The 22,746-nt window shown below is 39.8% G+C and overlaps 1 protein-coding gene across 1 annotated transcript in view; it reads left to right on the top strand.

The window, feature by feature from the left end:
• The window catches only part of LOC113902492 (multidrug resistance-associated protein 4-like), a 276,118-nt gene that overhangs the window by 56,302 nt on the left and 197,070 nt on the right, over positions 1 to 22,746 (top strand). The window contains 2 exon segments of the mRNA XM_027557827.1: positions 3,665 to 3,754; positions 5,160 to 5,351. Coding sequence (XP_027413628.1) covers positions 3,665 to 3,754; positions 5,160 to 5,351 — 282 coding nt within the window.

The raw sequence follows: 22,746 nt of genomic DNA, 5'->3' as shown, positions 1-22,746 counted from the left end.
ATTCCTAGATCATGACTGCTAATAGATAACTGTGACATAGATTTATTGGAGAATTTTGAGATTTTACTCAGGGTGTAAAATGTGACTTGCACATTTACTGAAAGTATGTTATAAAAGTTCTCAAAATCAGAGATAAAATTTGCAACTACAGAGATTATGTGTAAAATAAGCCTAAGACATTTGATGCATTCTCTATATAATTTTCAAGAGAGCTTTCAACATATTAGCACATCTTGAACTTAAAGTACATATGTTTGTAATGTTAGAATTTACAGGACTGGAGAGACAAAATGGCAGAGCAATGTCAGATTCTGAAGCCTGAACAGGGAGGGAGCTCAGTGTCTGGCCCTGGGAAACTGTGAGGTGTGGGGACAGGAAGCTGGATGTATGTGGCTCATTATTTTGTTGTCATAACTGAGTGAAAGTAGTAAAATAGAACTCTCAGTATCAGACAAGAAAGGAGTTGAGAAGCTTAAAAAATTTCTCATGTTTAAAAATCTAGCTTCTTATTGATAGATTTGTATTCCTATAATATCCAAGTCTCCTTTTTAGTGATGAAAAATAATTGTCATTTTTTTAGTATGTTAATGTTTTAGACATATTTTAGAATGTTTTTTAGGATATGTATGTTCAAGACAACATAAACAGATGAAGAGATATTCCATGTTCCTGGGTAGGAAGAATCAATATTGTGAAAATGACTATACTACCAATGATTCAAGGCGATCCCTATCAAGTTACTACTGGCATTTTTCATGGAGCTAGAACAAAAATTTCACAATTCTTATGGAAACACAAAAGAGCCGAAATAGCCAAAGCAGTCCTGAGAAAGAAGAATGGAGCTGAAGGAATCAACTTTCCTGATTTCAGATTATACTGCAAAGCTACAGTCATCAAGACAGTATGCTACTGGAACAAAAACAGAAATATAAAAAAGACAGAAAGCCCAGAAATAAACCCATGCACCTATGGGTACATTATTTTTGACAAAGGAGGCAAGAATATATAATGGGGCAAAGACAGCCTCTTCAATAAGTGGTGCTAGGAAAACTTGACCGCTACATTGTAAAAGAATGAAATTAGAACACTTCTTAACACCATACACAAACTCAAAATGGACTAAAGACCTAAATGTAAGACCAGAAACTATAAAACTCTTAGAGGAAAACATAGGCAGAACACTCAATGAGATAAATCAAAGCAAGATCCTCTATGACCACCTCCTAGAGTAACAGAAATAAAAACAAAAGTAAACAAGTGGGACCTGATTAAGCTTAAAAGCTTTTGTATTTCAAAGGAAACTATAAAGATTTAAAGACAATCTTCAGAATGGGAGAAAATAATAGCAAATGAAACAACTGACAAGGGATTACTTTCAAAAATATTTGAACAGCTCATACAACTCAATGCCAGAAAAACAAACAACCCAATCAAAGAGTGGGAAAAAGACCTAAACAAACATTTCTCCAAAGAGGACATACAAATGGCTCACAAATACATGAAAACATGCTCAACATCACTCATTTTTAGAGAAATGCAAATCAAAATGACAATGAGATATCACCTCACACTGATCAGAATGGCCATCATCAAAAAGTCTACAAACAATAAATGCTGGAGAGGATGTGTAGAAAAGGGAGTACTCTTGCACTGTTGGTGAGAATGTAAATTGATACAGCCACTATGGAAGACGGTATGGAGACTCCTTAAAAAGCTAGGAATAAAACCACCATGCTGCAGCTGCTGCTGCTAAGTCTCTCTAGTCACTCTAGTCTGACTCTGTGTGACCCCATAGACGGCAGCCCACCAGGCTCCCCTGTCCCTGGGATTCTCCAGGAAAGAACACTGGAGTGGCTTGCCATTTCCTTCTCCAATGCATGAAAGTGAAAGTGAAGTTGCTCAGTTGTGTCTGATCGTCGTGACCCCATGGACTGCAGCCTACTAGGCTTCTCCATCCATGGGAGTTTCCAGGCAAGAGTACTGGCCATATGACCCAGCAATCCCACTCTGAGGCATATACCCTGAGGAAACCAAAATTGAAAATGATACATGTATCCCATTGTTCATTGCAGCACTGTTTACAATAGGCAGGACTTGGAAGCAACCTAGATATCCATTGACAGATGAAGGGATAAAGAAGTTGTGGTACATATACACAATGGAATATTATTCATCTATTAAAAAGAACACATTTAAATCAGTTCTAATGAGGTAGATGAAACTGGAGCCTATTATACAGAGTGAAGTAAGTCAGAAGGAAAAATACCAATACAGTATATTAAAGCATATACATGGAATTTAGAAAGATGGTAATGACGACCTTATATGCAAGACAGCAAAAGAGACACAGATATAAAGAACAGACTTTTAGACTCTGTGGGAGAAGGTGAGGGTGGGATGATTTGAGAGAATAGTATTGAAACATATATATTACCATATGTGAAATAGATGACCAGTCAAAGTTCGATGCATGAAACAGAGCATTCACAGCAGGTGTACTGGGACAACTCAGAAGGATGGGATGGGGAGGGAGTTTGGAGGGGGTTTCAGGATGGGGGACACATGTACACCCGTAGCAAAAAATTTCTAAAAAAGAAAAAAAAAGTTAATGTTTTATAATTCATTTCTTCCCAGAGAAATTTTTTCATTTTGAAGATTATTGCAATAGTTTGTCCACACTTTGTACTTTAAGTTTTTTGGGCATTTTACTGATGAACTGTAACCTCTCTTTAAAAACAAAAATTATCAGTTACTGACAATTTTCTTAACACTAAGAACATGTAAAGACATACACACACCCTTAAGTCTCTCAGGAATATGACCTGTAATTGGCATGACTTCTCCCTCACACTGGATTGTGTGCTGTTGCATGTACCTCCATATTTTTTTGCTTTCTTACAGCAGAAGTACTTTATGGCCCCTGTTTAGCCAGGACAGGTAACGCATTTAACACATATTAAAATTGAGGTCTCAACACTCTGACCCACAAAGTCATAATTAATTTCTTAATTCCCTATTTTTTTTTGTTGTCATTGTTGGTGTTAAATTAGAGCTCTTGTGAAGTTAGAGCTTTGACGGGTATTTATAAGAGTTACTTTGCCAAGAAAGACTTCATCATGCAAAGTGACCTGCTCCCTTAGCATTACTGAGATTCATTCTTTTATCAAATGAAAATGGAGAGATAGTGGAGGTTTCAATTTATTAGTAGAGGGCCAGGCTAATCATGTACTTAAGCTGCCACATCGTGGAGATTAATGAAATAGTTAAAACCAAGGGTCATAATGAAAACATAAATGATTAAAAACTTCCTATATTGACTATCCTATTAAGTGTATTATTTTAATAAGTTAGTATACATCATAAAATTTGCATTTCAAATTTCAGCTTGTCATTTCAACTGCTAAATTCTGTGGCTATCTAATACTGTGTCCATATGGATAGCTAGTAAAAGGAGCCTTCTAAAGGCAACTGAAGTTGTTTCAGACCCTGGAAGAGAAAAGATTGGATGAAAAGTCCTGTAGAACACATTATCTTAAAATAGGAAGGAGAAAAATGTGGGCTATGTTTAGCATATCAGTGACTATTTTGTTATTTTCTCTACTTTCTGAAGTAATGTGTGTTAATTTATTGAAAGGGGCACATTTTTATAAACTTTAATTTGCAGGAATCAGAAACCCCAACCCTACAAGGCCTTTCGTTTACTGTCAGACCTGGTGAACTGTTAGCTGTGGTTGGACCTGTGGGAGCAGGAAAGGTAAGCCATGATACCTTGTTCAGCTTGCTGCAACGCCACAGCCTCTGTTAAATTCTCAGAGTTGAGGGACTTCCCTGGTGGTCCAGTGGTTAAGAATCTGCCCTCCAATGCAGGAGACACGGGTTGGATCCCTGGTCGGGGAACTAAGATCCCACATGCCTCGGGGCAACTAAGCCTGTGTGCTGCAATGAAAGATCTTAAGTATTGCAACTATGACCCAACACAGCCAAAAATAAATAAATGAATATTTTAAAAAATTCTTAAGAGTTGAGCCTAAAGCTGTGTATAACACAGTTTGAACTGGGCAAATCTAGAATCGCTTTCCTCTAGGTGTGTTCCATGGGACATTCGTTTTGCAAGAAGGTTTCATGGCCACATAAATCTGGGTAAATGCACACTGTGTTTTCCTTCTTGGTGCTTCATGTTGCACAGTTGGGAACTGTTTGTCGGATGTTTGGACATCTCAGTGAAGGACGTTATTTATGTGACATCTATTCAGGACAGAATGAGACAGTGGGGACTTCTTTTTGTGACAGTGGTCCCTCCGGGAAGTCTGGAGGTTGTGAAGGCTCTTCCAGGAAGCTTTGAGCGTTTTCTCACATGACTTGCCTTGATCCTCTCAGTGCACATGTAGTGAATGTGCAGCCATGTGCTGGAGCTAAAGAAACAGATGTGAGCGAGACACTGACACCTCTGCCATCCGGAGACAACCAGGTTCTGGGGTGAGACAGATATGCAGGCGGATTATTTTAGCCCAGTGCACTAGCACTGTGATGTGGGGACACAGACACACCGCATCTGTGTGGTGTACAAGATTTGAAGGACATATGTACATTCACTTAGTCTCTTGTGTTCTGTACAACAAAATACAGAAATCTAAACGTAAGTGTGTACGTGAGAGGTTGATGATTTCTTCTGTGACGGACTTTTGCTCTTTGGACACAACTCACTTCAGAGTTCTTTTAATAATGATCTTTGGATATAGTTTTTACATGTAGCTTTTTAAGAACAAGTATTTGCCAAATGAAGGATACTCAGATGTACGAACAGCTGCATAAACATCAGATGCAAGAAATACACATCCTGCTGGGCTGCTCTGCTAGTTAAGAATGTTAAACATTTTTATTTAGTCTTTGTTGAGTATAGCGCTTCATTTGGGGGAAATTCTTGGGCACAGTAGATTGTTGTAGCATTTTATTAGTATTTCTTGTCAACTGTGGGTTTACATTGACAAACAGTGTTATTTTCAACTTTTTGGTTGCAACTATCAGAACTATACATTATCGTGTTCTAAACACAAGCTTTCTATCATGTATCAAGTGCCAGGGTGGGGTCGGCTGTGCTGCGGGGCATGTTCTGTCCTGAGTGCTGCCTGTTCATGTGTGTGTATTGCCGTCTGTTTCAGTCATCACTGTTATGTGCTCTGCTGGGGGAGCTGCCCCCGAGCCAGGGGCAGGCCAGCGTGCACGGGAGGATCGTGTATGTTTCTCAGCAGCCTTGGGTGTTCTCAGGAACTGTGAGGAGTAACATTTTATTTGGGAAGAAATACGAAGAAGAACGATATGTAAAAGTAATAAAGGCTTGTGCTTTGAAAGAGGTGGGTAATGACTCCTAAGTTGGATATACTTGAATTTTAAATAATAATAGTATCGGTTTAACCTACAAGATTTGTTGAGAGTTTTTATTTACTTTTTTAATTTGAAAAATCATTGTTGCTGATTATTTAAAACTGGTCTTCTGGGTAAATATGCAGGTGTATACATTGCTGTTTTAATCCTGATGATAACACTCACAGAATGCCTTTTTTTTCTTTTTCCCCTTGAGGGGATCAGTCCATTCTATGAAGTTTCATTCACTTTTAACAATTATATAAATTTCTAAAATAGCAAGCACAGTGTAATGAATCCTTATGTACCACTTCCAGCTTTAGTCAGAATCAGCCGGTGGCCGGTCTTGCTGCATCTCTACCCCTGTGCTCTGCCTGCCCCACCCCCAACCTACATTATGCTGGAGCAGATCCTAGACATCATATTAGTTCATCTGTCTACATTTCATTAGTTTCATCTAAGAGACAAAAAAATCTTTTCCCTTTGGAAAAAAATCACCACATTATTTCACCTGAAAAATAACCCAAATTCCTGAATGTCATCAACCTTCTAATCTGAGTTTACGTGTTGTTAGACATCTCACTGAGAAACCTTGTTCGCTGTTGTTGGAATCAGATTCCACATAACGTCTGTCCATTGTGCTTGGTTGTTGCCTCCTCAGTCCCTTTCAGTCTGTCGGTTTCCTGCGTTACTTCATTTTTTATTTATAATTTATTATTTAAAGAAAATAGAATGCTTATGTTTCTTCTTAATACTGTATCATTTTGTTGGAGAAGAGATTATTTTCAGAAAGGGCATTGATTTTCACAGAAAATGGCAAAGTGAAATGTTTTAACTCTACATTAGGATTTAGATGAAATTAGTGAATGAATGAGGAAAACTAAACTTATCTGATAGAATATAATTTGGCAGAAACAAAGAAAAATGTAAATACCGATAAATAGTTTGTTATTCTCTTGGGTTATAAACATCAGTGAAAAACAGTTTTAAAGGGCTCCCCCTGGTCTCTTCAGGGCAGTTTGGACATCTGAATATTCTTTTATACAGTGAGGAAAAAGCTGGGACAAACTTTCAAAGGTTTGGTGTTAAAGGCTGCAAACTCTCTTTGTGAGGAAATAGTAATTCTGCTTGAACAATGGCTTGAACACCATAGACAGTATTAGGTGAGCAGCATTTTATGATAATGTGGACAGAACAGAATTATTCATTTAATGGCTGCTATTTCTTTCTCTTGGGCTCATGTTAACAGGAGATTGTGCTTTTGCAGAAATGATGTGAAGTTAGGAGGAATGAGCTAGATTTTTATTAAATGGTACATAGACTGGGTAAGAAGAGGGGAAACAAATGTGAAACAGTGAGACAATAGCTCCTATTTATTCAGAGTTCATGTGCAAATCATTTTTGTATCTGTCTCTGACACGTGTGCATGCACACACATAAACAGGAAACAGTTCAGTTCAGTTCAGTCGCACAGCCGTGTCCAACTCTTTGCGACCCCATGAATTGCAGCATGCGAGGCCTCCCTGTCCATCACCAACTCCCGGAGTTCACCCAGACTCACGTCCATCGAGTCAGTGATGCCATCCAGCCATCTCATCCTCTGGCGTCCCCTTCTCCTCCTGCCCCCAATCCCTCCCAGCATCAGAGTCTTTTCCAATGAGTCAACTCTTCGCATGAGATGGCCAAAGTACTGGAGTTTCAGCTTCAGCATCATTCCCTCCAAAGAAATTGGAGGGCTGATCTCCTTCAGAATGGACTGGTTGGATCTCCTTGCAGTCCAAGGAACTCTCAAGAATGTTCTTCAACACCACAGTTCAGAAACATCAATTCTTCAGCACTCAGCTTTCTTCACAGTCCAACTCTCACATCCATACATGACTACTGGAAAAACCATAGCCTTGACTAGACGGACCTTTGCTGGCAAAGTAATGTCTTTGCTTTTGAATATGCTATCTAGGTTGGTCATAACTTTCTTTCTAAGGAGTAAGCGTCTTTTAATTTCATGGCTGGAGTCACCATCTGCAGTGATTTTGGAGCCCCTCCAAAAATAAAGTCTGACACTGTTTCCACTGTTTCCCTATCTATTTGCCATGAGTGGTGGGACCAGATGCCATGATCTTAGTTTTCTGAATGTTGAGCTTTAGGCCAACTTTTCCACTCTCCTCTTTCACTTTTATCAAGAGGCTTTTTAATTCCTCTTCACTTTCTGCCATAAGGGTGGTGTTATCTGCATATCTGAGGTTATTGATATTTCTCCCGGCAATCTTGATTCCAGCTTGTGCTTCTTCCAGCCCAGCGTTTCTCATGATGTACTCTGCATAGAAGTTAAATAATCAGGGTGACAATATACAACCTTGACGTACTCCTTTTCCTATTTGGAACCAGTCTGTTGTTCCATGTCCAGTTCTAACTGTTGCTTCCTGACCTGCGTATAGGTTTCTCAAGAGGCAGGTCAGGTGGTCTGGTATTCCCATCTCTTTCAGAATTTTCCACAGTTTATTGTGATCCATACAGTCAAAGGCTTTGTCAATAAAGCAGAAATGGATGTTTTTTCTGGAACTCTCTTGCTTTTTCAATGATCCAGCGGATGTTGGCAATTTGATCTCTGGTTCCTCTGCCTTTTCTAAAACTAGCTTGAACATCTGAAATTTCACGGTTCATGTATTGCTGAAGCCTGACTTGGAGAATTTTGAGCATTAATTTACTAGTGTGTGAGATGAGTGCAATTGTGTGGTAGTTTGAGCATTCTTTGGCATTGCCTTTCTTTGGGATTGGAATGAAAACTGACCTTTTCCAGTCCTGTGGCCACTGCTGAGTTTTCCAAATTTGCTGGCATATTGAGTGCAGCACTTTCACAGCACCATCTTTCAGGATTTGAAATAGCTCAACTGGAATTCCATCACCTCCACTAGCTTTGTTCATAGTGATGCTTTCTAAGGCCCACTTGACTTCACATTCCAGGATGTCTGGCTCTAGGTGAGTGATCACAACATCGTGATGATCTGTGTTGTGAAGATCTTTTTTTGTATAGTTCTTCTGTGTATTCTTGCCACCTCTTCTTAATTATCTTCTGCTTCTGTTAGGTCCATACCATTTCTGACCTTGATCGAGCCCATGTTTGCATGAAATGTTCCCTTGGTATCTCTAATTTTATTGAAGAGATCTCTAGTCTTTCCCATTCTGTTGTTTTCCTCTATTTCTTTGCATTGATCACTGAGGAAGGCTTTTTTATCTCTCCTTGCTATTCTTTGGAACTCTGCATTCAGATGCTTATATCTTTCCTTTTCTCCTTTGCTTTTCACTTCTCTTCTTTTCACAGCTATTTGTAAGGCCTCGTCAGACAGCCATTTTGCTTTTTTGCATTTCTTTTCCTTGGGGATGGTCTTGATCCCTGTCTTCTGTACAATGTCACGAACCTCCATCCATAGTTCATCAGGCACTCTGTCTATCAGATCTAGTCCCTTAAATCTATTTCTCACTTCCACTGTATAATCATAAGGGATTTGATTTAGGTCATACCTGAATGGTCTAGTGGTTTTCCCTACTTTCTTCAATTTCAGCCTGAATTTGGCAATAAGGAGTTCATGGTCTGAGCCACAGTCAGTTGCCAGTCTTGTTTTTGCTGACTGTATAGAGCTTGTCCATCTTTGGCTGCAAAGAATATAATCAATCTGATTTCAGTGTTAACCATCTGGTGATGTCCATGTGTAAAGTCTTCTCTTGTGTTGTTGGAAAAGGGTGTTTGCTATGACCAGTGCATGCTCTTGGCAAAACTCTATATTAGAGGCCAAATTTGCCTGTTATTCCAGGTGTTTCTTGACTTCTTTCCCCTATAATGAAAAGGACATCTTTTTTGGGTGTTAGTTCTAAAAGGTCTTGGAGGTCTTCATAGAACTGTTCAACTTCAGCTTCTTCCGCATTACAGGTTGGGGCATAGGCTTGGATTACCATGATATCGAATGGTTTGCCTTGGAAATGAACAGAGATCATTCTGTCGTTTTTGAGATTGCATCCAAGTATTGCATTTCGGATTCTTTGTTGACCATGATGGCTACTCCATTTTTTCTAAGGGATTCCTGCCCACAGTAGTAGATACAATGGTCATCTGAGTTAAATTCAGCCATTGCAGTCCATTTTAGTTTGCTGATTCCTAAAATGTTAATGTTCATTCTTGCCATCTCCTGTTTGACCACTTCCAATTTGCCTTGATTCATGGACCTAACATTCCAGGTTCCTATGCAATATTGCTCTTTACAGCATTGGACCTTGATTCTATCACCAGTCACATCCACAACAGGGTATTGTTTTTGCTCTGGCTCCATCCCTTCATTCTTTCTGTAGTTATTTCTCAACTGATCTCCTGTAGCATATTGGGCACTTACCAACCTGGGGAGTTCCTCTTTCAGTATCCTATCATTTTGCCTTTTCATACTGTTCATGGGGTTCTCAAGGCAAGAATATTGAAATGGTTTGCCATTCCCTTCTCCAGTGGACCACATTCTGTCAGACCTCTCCACCATGACCCGTCCGTCTTGGGTGGTCCGAGATGGCATGGCTTAGTTTCTTTGAGTTAAACAAGGCTGTGGTCTGTGTGATCAGATTGGCTAGTATTCTGTGATTATGGTTTCAGTGTGTCTGCCCTCTGATGCCCTCTCACAACCCTACTGTCTTACTCGGGTTTCTCTTACCTTTATCATGGGGTATCTCTTCACGGCTGCTCCAGCAAAGTGCAGCCGCTGCTTCTTACCTTGAATGAGGGGTATCTCTTTACGGCTGCCCCTGCTGACCTTGAACGTGGAATAGCTCCTCTCGGCCCTCCTGCGCCCATGCAGCTGCCGTTCCTTGGATGTGGGGTTGCTCATCTCTGCTGCCGCCCCTGACCTTAGACATGGGGTAGCTCCTCTTGGCTGCTCCTGCGCTGTCGCAGTCTGGCACTCTCGGTTGTCGCCCTTTACCTTGGGCGAGGGGTAGCTCCTCTCGGCCACGCTTCTGCGTGGTCCTTCGCAGCTGGTGTGCTTATGCATGGTCACATGATTTATTAATTCTTTATGAGTATCCTTGATGTTCCTATCTTAATTTTATAGTAGGAGAAACTGATACTTGAGGGATCAAACAGCTCATCTCTGAGTTTATAGCTCAAGTTCAGATCTGTTTCTGCATAACCCTAGATTCCATGGAAGGTGGGGTGTGGAGTAAACAGATTTCAGGCATTTCCTCTTTGCTTTAATCACATCCAGCTCCTGACACCCAGATCAAATTCCAGAGACCCAGCCAGGGTGTGCCCCTTTCTTTGGTGACCTTGCTTTTCTGGTGAAGGAAGAGACACACCCTGGTTAGGGTCTCTGTTTACATGCCCCCTTACACCTTCATCCATTGCTCACTTTTTAAGAAGTTCTTAATTCTAAACTTCCTCAATTGAAAGGCAGCACAACACCATGGATAAGCATGGAAACTAGAGGCACTATGGTGTGAAAGAGCAAAAGTCTCTGAACTGACATGAGCTGGGTCAGATTCTAGTTCTTCTGTTCAATAGCCAAAAAGGAAACATATACCTATTTGAATGCAGAGTTGCAAAGAATAGCAAGGAGAGATAAGAAAGCTTTCGTCAGTGATTAATGCAAAGAAATAGAGGAAAACAACAGAATGGGAAAGACTAGAGATTGCTTCAAGAAAATTAGAGATACCAAAAGAATATTTCATGCAAAGATGGGCACAATAAAGGACAGAAATGGTATGGACCTAACAGAAGCAGAAGATATTAAGAAGAGATGGTAATAATACACAGAAGGACTATACAAAAAAGATCTTCACCACCCAGAAAATCACGATGGTGTGATCACTCACCTAGAGCCAGACATTCTGGAATGGAAAGTCAAGTGGGCCTTAGGAAGTATCACTATGAACAAAGCTAGTGAAGGTGATGGAATTCCAGTTGAACTATTTCAAATCCTGAAAGATGATGCTGTGAAAGTGCTGCACTCAATATGTCAGCAAATTTGGACAACTCGGCAGTGGCCACAGGACTGGAAAATGTCAGTTTTCATTCCAATCCCAAAGAAAGTCAATGCCAAAAAATGCTCAAAACCACACAATTACACTCATTTCACATACTAGCAAAGTAATGCTCAACATTCTCCAAGCTTGGCTTCAACAGTACATGAACTGTAAACTTCCAGATGCTCCAGATGGATTTAGAAAATTCAGAGGAAGCAGAGATCAAATTGCCAACATATGCTGGATCATCAAAAAAGAAAGAGAGTTCCAGAAAAACATCTATTTATGTTTTATTGACAATGCAAAACTTTGACCGTGTGGACCACAACAAACTCTGGAAAATTCTTCAAGAGGTGGGAATACCAGACCACCTGACCTGCCTCTTGAGAAATCTGTGCGCAAGTCAGAAAGCAACAGTTAGAACTGGACATGGAACAACAGACTAGTTCCAAATTAGGAAAGGAGTACATCAAGGCTGTATATTGTCACCGTGCTTATTTAACTTATGTGAAGAATACATCATGAGAAATGCTGGGCTGGATGAAGCACAAGCTAGAATAAAGATTGCCGTGAGAAATATAAAAAACCTCAGATATGCAGATGACACCACTTTTATGGCAGAAAATGAAGAAGAACTAAAGAGCCTCTTGATGAAAGTGAAAGAGGAGAGTGAAAAAGGTGGCTTAAAGCTCAACATTCAGAAAACTAAGCTCATGGTATCCGGTCCCATCACTTCATGGGAAATAGATGGGGAAACAGTAGAAACAGTGACAGACTTTATTTTTGGGGGCTCCAAAATCACTGCAGTTGGTGATTGCAGCCATGAAATTTAAAGACAGTTACTCCTTGGTAGGAAAGTTATGACCAACCTAGACAGCATATCCAAAAGCAGAGACATTACTTGCCAACAAAGGTCCACCTAGTGAAATCTATGGTTTTCTCTGTAGTCATGTATGGATGTGAGTTGGACTATAAAGAAAGGTGAGCACCGAAGAATTGATGCTTTTGAACTGTGGTGTTGGAGAAGACTCTTGAGGGTCCCTTGGACTGCAAGGAGATCCAAACAGTCCATCCTAAAGGAAATCAGTCCTGAATGTTCCTTGGATGGACTGATGCTGAAGCTGAAACTCCAATACTTTGGCTACCTGATGTGAAGAGCTGACTCATTAGAAAAGACCCTGATGCTGGGAAAGATTGAAGACAGGAGGAAAAGGGGACGACAGAGGATGAGATGGTTGGATGTCATCACCAACTCAATGGACATGAGTTTGATTAAACTCCGGGAATGGGCGATGGACAGGAAGGCCTGACCTGCTGCAGTCAATGGGGTCACAAAGAGTCAGACACGGCTGAGCAACTGAACTGAACTGACTCTCAGAACAGTGATGTGACCTCACTTAGTCTCAGTTTCCTCATCTGGGAAATGGGGTCAGTACTTACCATGTAGCTTGTTGCAAAGATTAGAGATAATCAGTATTAGGGTGCAGCACAGTGCTTGGTTCACAGATCTTACCCACCAGGAGCTGAGAGAAGCTATATGCACGCATACAAATTATTGAGCAGAATAGGACAGGTCCTTCAGAAGAAATATACGCAAAGCCTTAGGAACCCAGCAGGAAGAGAGTGAGTCCAGGATGGTTTCCTGGGAGAGTGTGTTTGGGCTGAGCCTGGAAGGATAGGCAGGATATTGACAGGCCATGAGAGGAGGGGCAATTCCAAACGGAAGACAAGCAGTAAATGAAGGTGTGGGGTTCCATTGTTTGACTCCAGAATCCAACCCTCGTCTGCCAGGGCGCTCATCAACTGTTTCAACAGTCTGCTCCATAGCATTTCTACTGTTAAGTCTCCACCATTGCTGAAGGGTCCTTGGTATGTTTTTGGTAGATGGTATCAAACCAGCTTCTTCATTTCCTAGTTCACCTCTAGTTTGTGTATCTGCTGTTCAGTGAAAATTGGTTAAATTTAACTTAGAGGAAAATAACATGAATAAGAACACTTTCCTGTCAGTGGGAAGAATTGTAATATATGCTCAAGTCAGGCTTTTCCCTTTAACCTAATCAGAAAATCCTGGCTGGGAAATTAGCCTGACTTGGATTTTACCTCAAATCCTTTAAAATGTTCTTCCCATCTGGGACTTGTCCATTAATAATTTGCAAAGTCAACAACACACTCAAAGTCCTACCACCAGAGTTGAAGAGAGCCTGTTTCTTATGCTCGAACTGAGCTAAGTGAAAGAGTGAACTTTTCTAGAGCATGTTGCGATTGCTGTACTATAATGCAATGCTATTTGGGGAAGGAAACCAGAAAAATACATTAATAAAATTAAAGGATAAAAAGTAATAACAGGGGAGGAGCCAAGATGGCGGAGGAGTAGGACGGGGAGAACACTTTCTCCCCCACAAATTCATCAAAAGAGCATTTAAACGTCGAGTAAATTCCACAAAACAACTTCTGAATGCCGGCAGAGGACATCAGGCACCCAGAAAAGCAACCCAACTCTTCGAAAGGAGGTAGGAAAAATATTAAAAACAAAAAAAAAGAGACAAAAGAGGGAGGGACGGAGTTCCGTCCCGGGAAGGGAATCTTAAAAAGAGAGGAGAGAAGTTTCCAAACACCAGGAAACCTTCTCACTGCCGAATCTGTGCCGAGCTTTGGAAGCACAGAGGGCAACATAACAGGGAGAAAAAATAAATAAACAATTAAAACTTGCAGATTGTGAGCCCTACGGTAACTCCCCCAGTGGAGAAGCAGCACAGACGCCTGCACACGCCACTAGCAAGCCGGGGCTGGGCAGGGAGGCGCGGCGTGGGCTGCATCGCTCAGAGTAAAGAATCTGGCCTGAATACCCTGAGCGCTATCTGAGCGAAATAATTTGGGCTAGCAAACCAGACTGTGGGATATCTACCACGTGAAAAGCCAGCCCTAACCTAAGACCGCCAGGCCCGCGCACGGAACAAAGGACTGAACAGAGATAGCCGGCTGCAGACCTTCCCCCTCCGGTGACAGGCAGCCAGAGCTGGAAGGGGGCAATTGCAGCCCCAGAGAGACATTATCTATAAAACTGTAAGCAGGCTTCTTTGCAAACTAAAACTTCTTGGGGGTCCGGACAGTCAACATCTGCCTGAGAAGGTGCGCCGGTTTTACACCCAGATAACCGAGTGGCGGGGAGGCGATAAGTCGCAGCATTGGCGCTCGCCAAACACCTCATCACCTGAGCTGCTCGGACCTGGGAAGAGCACAAAACGCAGGCCCAACTGAATCTGTGCCTCTGAGGACTACCCGAGTGCCTGAACCTGAGCGGCTTGGACCTGGGAGGTGCATGCAGCCCAGGGCCAGCCTCGGATTGTTCCCGGCAGAACAACCTAGAGTCCAAGCAGTGTGGACAGGGAGGCTACACGCTCCGTGAGCAGGGGCAGACCCAGGGTGGCTGAGGCACTGCGAGCCCACGCCAGTGTTATTTGTTTGCAGCATCCCTCCCTCCCTCCCCACAGCGCGACTGAACAAGTAAGCCTAAAAAAAAAAAAAAAAGTGTCCTCCACCGTGCCCTTTGCGTCAGGGCGGAAACCAGATACTGAAGAGACTAGCAAACAGAAGAAGATATAACAGAGGGAAACGCCTTGGAAGCTACAGGCAATAGATCAAAACCCTGTGGTTACTACGGACTACATAGGAAGGGGCCTATAGATCTTGAGAAATATAAATCTGACCAAGGAACTAGCCAAAAATGAACTGAACCCACAACACCCACAAAAAAAACCCAAAAAAGTCCTAGATATATTTTTATTATTTTTACGATCATTCTTTCTTTTTTTTTTTTAATTAAAAAAAAATTTTTAAGTCCTCTATTGTTCCTTTAATTTTCACTTTTATAGCCTATTACTTTGCAAAAAAAAAAAGACCCTATTTTTTTCTTCTTCAGCAAACTTCATATATATATATTTTATAATTTTTTGACCTTGTTTTTTTTTTTTTGACCTTGTTTTTTTTTTTTTTTTGGTTTTGTTTTTTTCTTCTTTTCTTTAACATTGTATTTTTGAAATTCCAAACTCTACTCTAGATTTTTAATTTTCGCTTTTTGGTATATGTTATCAATTTTGTACCTATAGTTTTTTTAATATAATTTCTGTGACTTTTTTTTTTCTTCTTCTCTGTTTCTTTCTCTTCTTCTTTTATATAACATTGTATATCTGAAATTCCAAACTTTACTCTAGATTTTTAATTTATGCTTTTTGGTATTTGATATCAATTTTGTACCTGTATTTTCTTTATAATTTTTGTGACATTGTTCGTATTTGTTTGTTTGTTTTCTCTCTTTATTGTTCTTCTTATTTTTTTTTTAACATTGTATTTTTGAAATTCCAAACTCTACTCTAGATTTTTAATTTTTGCTTTCTGGTATTAGTTATCAATTTTGTACCTGTACTTTCTTTATAATTTTCGCGACCTTGTTTGTTTTTGTTTGTTTGTTTTTTCTCTCTTTCTTTTCCTTCTTCTTTTCTTTAAAATCATATTTTTGAAATTCCAAACTCTACTCTAGATTTTTAATTTTTGCTTTTATGTATTTGTTACCAATTTTGTACCTTTAAGGACCCAATCTTCAGGACCCATTTTTCACTAGGGAGTGAGATTACTGGCTTGACTGCTCTCTCTCCCTTTGGACTCTCCTTTTTCTCCACCAGGTCGCCTGTGTCTCCTCCCTAACCCCTCTCTACTCTACCCAACTCTGTGAAATTCTGTGTGTTCCAGACGGTGGAGAACACTTAGGGAACTGATTACTGGCTGGATCTGTCTCCCTCCTTTTCATTCCCCAATTTTATCCTTCTGGCCACCTCTGTTACCTTCCTCCTCCTTCTCTTCTCTGTATAACCCTGTGAACATCTCTGAGTGGTCCAGTTGTGGAGTGCACATAAGGAAGTGACTACTGGCTAGCCCACTCTCTCCACTATTGATTCACCTCATCTCATTTGGGTCACCTCTAACTCCCTCCTCCCTCTTCTCTTCTCCATGTAACCCTGTGAACCTCTCTGAGTGACCCTCACTATAGAGAAACTTTTCATCTTTAATGTAGATGTTTTATCAATGGTGCTGTATAGAAGGAGAAGTTTTGAAACTGCTGTAAAAATAAGACCGATAACCAGAAGCAGGAGACTTAAGTCCAAACCCTGACTCCAGGGAACTCCTGACTCCAAGGAACATTAATTGACAGGAGCTCATCAAATGCATCCATACCGACACTGAAACCAAGCACCACACAAGGGCCAATAAGTTCCAGGGCAAGACATACCAAGCAAATTCTCCAGCAACAAAGGAACACAGCCCTGAGCTTCAAGATACAGGCTGCCCAAAGTCACCCCAAAACTATAGACATCTCATAACTCATTACTGGACATTTCATTGCACTCCAGAGAGAAGAAATACAGCTCCACCCACCAGAACACCGACACAAACTTCCCTAACCAGGAAACCTTGACAAGCCACCTGTACAAACCCACACACAGTGAGGAAACGCCACAATAAAGAGAACTCCACAAACTGCCAGAATACAGAAAGGACACCCAAAACTCAGCAATTTAAACAAGATGAAGAGACAGAGGAATACTCAGCAGATAAAGGAACAGGATAAATGCCCACCAAACCAAACAAAAGAGGAAGAGATAGGGAATCTACCTGATAAAGAATTCTGAATAATGATAGTGAAATTGATCCAAAATCTTGAAACTAAAATGGAATCACAGATAAATAGCCTGGAGACAAGGATTGACAAGATGCAAGAAAGGTTTAACAAGGACCAAGAAGAAATAAAAAAGAGTCAATATATAATGAATAATGCAATAAGTGAAATTAAAAACACTCTGGAGGCAACAAATAGTAGAATAACAGAGGCAGAAGACAGGATTAGTGAATTAGAAGATAGAATGGTAGAAATAAATGAATCAGAGAGGATAAAAGAAAAACGAATTAAAAGAAATGAGGACAATCTCAGAGACCTCCAGGACAATATTAAACACTACAACATTCGAATCATAGGGGTTCCAGAAGAAGAAGACAAAAAGAAAGACCATGAGAAAATACTTGAGGAGATAATAGTGGAAAACTTCCCTAAAATGGGGAAGGAAATAATCACCCAAGTACAAGAAACCCAGAGAGTCCCAAACAGGATAAACCCAAGGAGAAACACCCCAAGACACATATTAATCAAATTAACAAAGATCAAACACAAAGAACAAATATTAAAAGCAGCAAGGGGAAAACAACAAATAACACACAAGGGAATTCCCATAAGGATAACAGCTGATCTTTCAATAGAAACTCTTCAAGCCAGGAGGGAATGGCAAGACATACTTAAAAAGATGAAAGAAAATAATCTACAGCCCAGATTATTGTACCCAGCAAGGATCTCATTCAAGTATGAAGGAGAAATCAAAAGCTTTTCAAACAAGCAAAAGCTGAGAGAATTCTGCACCACCAAACCACCTCTCCAACAAATACTAAAGGATATTCTCTAGACAGGAAACACACAAACGGTGTATAAACTCGAACCCAAAACAATAAAGTAAATGGCAACGGGATCATACTTATCAGTAATTACCTTAAACGTAAATGGGTTGAATGCCCCAACCAAAAGACAAAGACTGGCTGAATGGATACAAAAACAAGACCCCTACATATGTGGTCTACAAGAGATCCACCTCAAAACAGGGGACACATACAGACTGAAAGTGAAGGGCTGGAAAAAGATTTTCCATGCAAATAGGGACCAAAAGAAAGCAGGAGTAGCAATACTCATATCAGATAAAATAGACTTTAAAACAAAGGCTGTGAAAAGAGACAAAGAAGGTCACTACATAATGATCAAAGGATCAATCCAAGAAGAAGATATAACAATTATAAATATATATGCACCCAACACGGGAGCACCACAGTACGTAAGACAAATGCTAACAAGTATGAAAGGAGAAATTAACAATAACACAATAATAGTGGGAGACTTTAATACCCCACTTACACCTATGGATAGATCATCTAAACAGAAAATTAACAAGGAAACACAAACTTTAAACGATACAATAGACCAGTTAGACCTAATTGATATCCATAGGACATTTCATCCCAAAACAATGAATTTCACCTTTTTCTCAAGCACACATGGAACCTTCTCCAGGATAGATCACATCCTGGGCCATAAAGCTAGCCTTGGTAAATTCAAAAAAGTAGAAATCATTCCAAGCATTTTTTCTGACCACAATGCAGTAAGATTAGATCTCAATTACAGGAGAAAAACTATTAAAAATTCCAACATATGGAGGCTGAACAACACACTGCTGAATAACCAACAAATCACAGAAGAAATCAAAAAAGAAATCAAAATTTTCATAGAAATGAATGAAAATGAAAACACAACAACCCAAAACCTGTGGGACACGGTAAAAGCAGTCCTAAGGGGAAAGTTCATAGCAATACAGGCACACCTCAAGAAACAAGAAAAAAGTCAAATAAATAACCTAACTCTACACCTAAAGCAACTAGAAAAGGAAGAAATGAAGAACCCCAGGGTTAGTAGAAGGAAAGAAATCTTAAAAATTAGAGCAGAAATAAATGCAAAAGAAACAAAAGAGACCATAGCAAAAATCAACAAAACCAAAAGCTGGTTCTTTGAAAGGATAAATAAAATTGACAAACCATTAGCCAGACTCATCAAGAAACAAAGGGAGAAAAATCAAATCAACAAAATTAGAAACGAAAATGAAGAGATCACAACAGACAACACAGAAATACAAAGGATCATAAGAGACTACTATCAACAATTACATGCCAATAAAATGGACAACGTGGAAGAAATGGACAAATTCTTAGAAAAGTACAACTTTCCAAAACTGGACCAGGAAGAAATAGAAAATCTTAACAGACCCATCACAAGCATGGAAATTGAAACTGTAATAAAAAATCTTCCAGCAAACAAAAGCCCAGGTCCAGACGGCTTCACAGCTGAATTCTACCAAAAATTTAGAGAAGAGCTAACACCTATCCTGCTCAAACTCTTCCAGAAAATTGCAGGGGAAGGTAAACTTCCAAACTCATTCTATGAGGCCACCATCACCCTAATACCAAAACCTGACAAAGATGCCACAAAAAAAGAAAACTACAGGCCAATATCACTGATGAACATAGATGCAAAAATCCTTAACAAAATTCTAGCAATCAGAATCCAACAACACATTAAAAAGATCATACACCATGATCAAGTGGGCTTTATCTCAGGGATGCAAGGATTCTTCAATATCCGCAAATCAATCAATGTAATACACCACATTAACAAATTGAAAAATAAAAACTATATGATTATCTCAATAGATGCAGAGAAAGCCTTGGACAAAATTCAACATCCATTTATGATAAAAACTCTCCAGAAAGCAGGAATGGAAGGAACATACCTCAACATAATAAAAGCTATATATGACAAACCCACAGCAAACATTATCCTCAATGGTGAAAAATTGAAAGCATTTCCTCTAAAGTCAGGAACAAGACAAGGGTGCCCACTTTCACCATTACTATTCAACATAGTTTTGGAAGTTTTGGCCACAGCAATCAGAGCAGAAAAAGAAATAAAAGGAATCCAAATTGGAAAAGAAGAAGTAAAACTCTCACTATTTGCAGATGACATGATCCTCTACATAGAAAACCCTAAAGATTCCACCAGAAAATTACTAGAAATAATCAATGACTATAGTAAAGTTGCAGGATATAAAATCAACACACAGAAATCCCTTGCATTCCTATACACTAATAATGAGAAAACAGAAAGAGAAATTAAGGAAACAATTCCATTCACCATTGCAACGGAAAGAATAAAACACTTAGGATTATATCTACCTAAAGAAACTAAATACCTATATATAGAAAACTATAAAACACTGGTGAAAGAAATCAAAGAGGACACTAATAGATGGAGAAATATACCATGTTCATGGATTGGAAGAATCAATATAGGGGAAATGAGTATACTACCCAAAGCAATTTATAGATTCAACACAATCCCTATCAAGCTACCAACAGTATTCTTCACAGAGCTAGAACAAATAATTTCACAATTTGTATGGAAATACAAAAAACCTCGAATAGCCAAAGCGATCTTGAGAAAGAAGAATGGAACTGGAGGAATCAACCTACCTGACTTCAGGCTCTACTACAAAGCCACAGTTATCAAGACAGTATGGTACTGGCACAAAGACAGAAATATAGATCAATGGAATAAAATAGAAAGCCCAGAGATAAATCCACGCACATATGGACACCTTATCTTTGACAAAGGAGGCAAGAATATACAATGGATTAAAGACAATCTCTTTAACAAGTGGTGCTGGGAAATCTGGTCAACCACTTGTAAAAGGATGAAACTGGACCACTTTCTAACACCATACACAAAAATAAACTCCAAATGGGTTAAAGATCTCAATGTAAGACCAGAAACTATAAAACTCCTAGAGGAGAACATAGGCAAAACACTCTCTGACATACATCACAGCAGGATCCTCTATGACCCACCTCCCAGAATATTGGAAATAAAAGCAAAAATAAACAAATGGGACCTAATTAACCTTAAAAGCTTCTGCACATCAAAGGAAACTATTAGCAAGGTGAAAAGACAGTCTTCAGAATGGGAGAAAATAATAGCAAATGAAGCAACCGACAAACAACTAATCTCAAAAATATACAAGCAACTCCTACAGCTCAACTCCAGAAAAATATATGACCCAACCAAAAAATGGGCCAAAGAACTAAATAGCCATTTCTCCAAAGAAGACATACAGATGGCTAACAAACACATGAAAAGATGCTCAACATCACTCATTATCAGAGAAATGTAAATCAAAACCACTATGAGGTACCATTTCACACCAGTCAGAATGGCTGCGATCCAAAAGTCTACAAATAATAAATGCTGGAGAGGGTGTGGAGAAAAGGGAACCCTCTTACACTGTTGGTGGGAATGCAAACTAGTACAGCCACTATGGAGAACAGTGTGGAGATTCCTTAAAAAAGTGGAAATACAACTGCCTTATGATCCAGCAATCCCACTGCTGGGCATACACACTGAGGAAACCAGAAGGGAAAGAGACACGTGTACCCCAATGTTCATCGCAGCACTGTTTATAATAGCCAAGACATGGAAGCAACCTAGATGTCCATCAGCAGATGAATGGATAAGAAAGCTTTGGTACATATACACAATGGAGTATTACTCAGCCATTAAAAAGAATACATTTGAATCAGTTCTAATGAGGTGGATGAAACTGGAGCCTATTATACGGAGTGAAGTAAGCCAGAAGGAAAAACACCAATACAGTATACTAATGCATATATATGGAATTTAGAAAGATGGTAACAATAACTCTGTGTACGAGACAGCAGAAGAGACACTGATGTATAGAACAGTCTTATGGACTCTGTGGGAGAGGGAGAGGGTGGGAAGACTTGGGAGAATGGCAATGAAACATGTAAAATATCATGTAGGAAACGAGTTGCCAGTCCAGGTTCGATGAACGATGCTGGATGCTTGGGGCTGGTGCACTGGGACGGCCCAGAGGGATGGTATGGGGAGGGAGGAGGGAGGAGGGTTCGGGATGGGGAACACATGTATACCTGTGGCGGATTCATTTTGATATTTGGCAAAACTAATACAATTATGTAAAGTTTAAAAATAAAATTAGAAAAAATAAATAAATAAAAAAAAATAAAATTAAAAAGTAATAACAGTTTGCAAGGACTGTCAACAGTCAAACGGAGGTCCAGAAAACAGTGTGTGTGTATGTATGGCTGGAGCCTATCTTAAAATGGTATGAAAACCAGGAGGGAGAGATGGTATTAACTTCTGAGCTTGATGAAGAAATAAGATGAAATAATGAATTTACATGACAGAACAATTGCTGCTTTTCATTTGATCCTCCCTTGTTAAGCTTTGAGTGAGCAGGGAACCTGTGTCTGTCTATGTGTCTTTGTGGCTGTCAGGGAGGGTTATGATGGAGACACCCTCTCTCTTGTCCTCATGGTCACAAGCTTTGAATGTTGTGATTCACACTGTGAATGGGGTCCCCCTGTTGGATTAATGAGAAAACAGGCATCAATCATCAGTAGCAGAACTTCCCTGATAGCTCGGTTGATAAAGAATCCGCCTGTAGTGTGGGAGACCTGGGTTTGATTCCTGGGTTGGGAAGATCACCTGGATAAGGGAACGCCTACCCACTCCAGTATTCTGGCCTGGAGAATTCCATGGAGTCACAAAGAGTCAGACATGACTAAGTGACTTTCACTTTGACTTTCATCAGTAACAACTCAGTAAACGGTGACCCTGTTCTTCCTCATGCTCCAAACACCATGGTGCTCTTCTTA

Source organism: Bos indicus x Bos taurus, chromosome 12 (assembly GCF_003369695.1).
Source record: "Bos indicus x Bos taurus breed Angus x Brahman F1 hybrid chromosome 12, Bos_hybrid_MaternalHap_v2.0, whole genome shotgun sequence".
Classification (NCBI taxonomy): Eukaryota; Metazoa; Chordata; class Mammalia; order Artiodactyla; family Bovidae; genus Bos; species Bos indicus x Bos taurus.
This window is presented reverse-complemented; position numbering and strand designations above follow the sequence as displayed.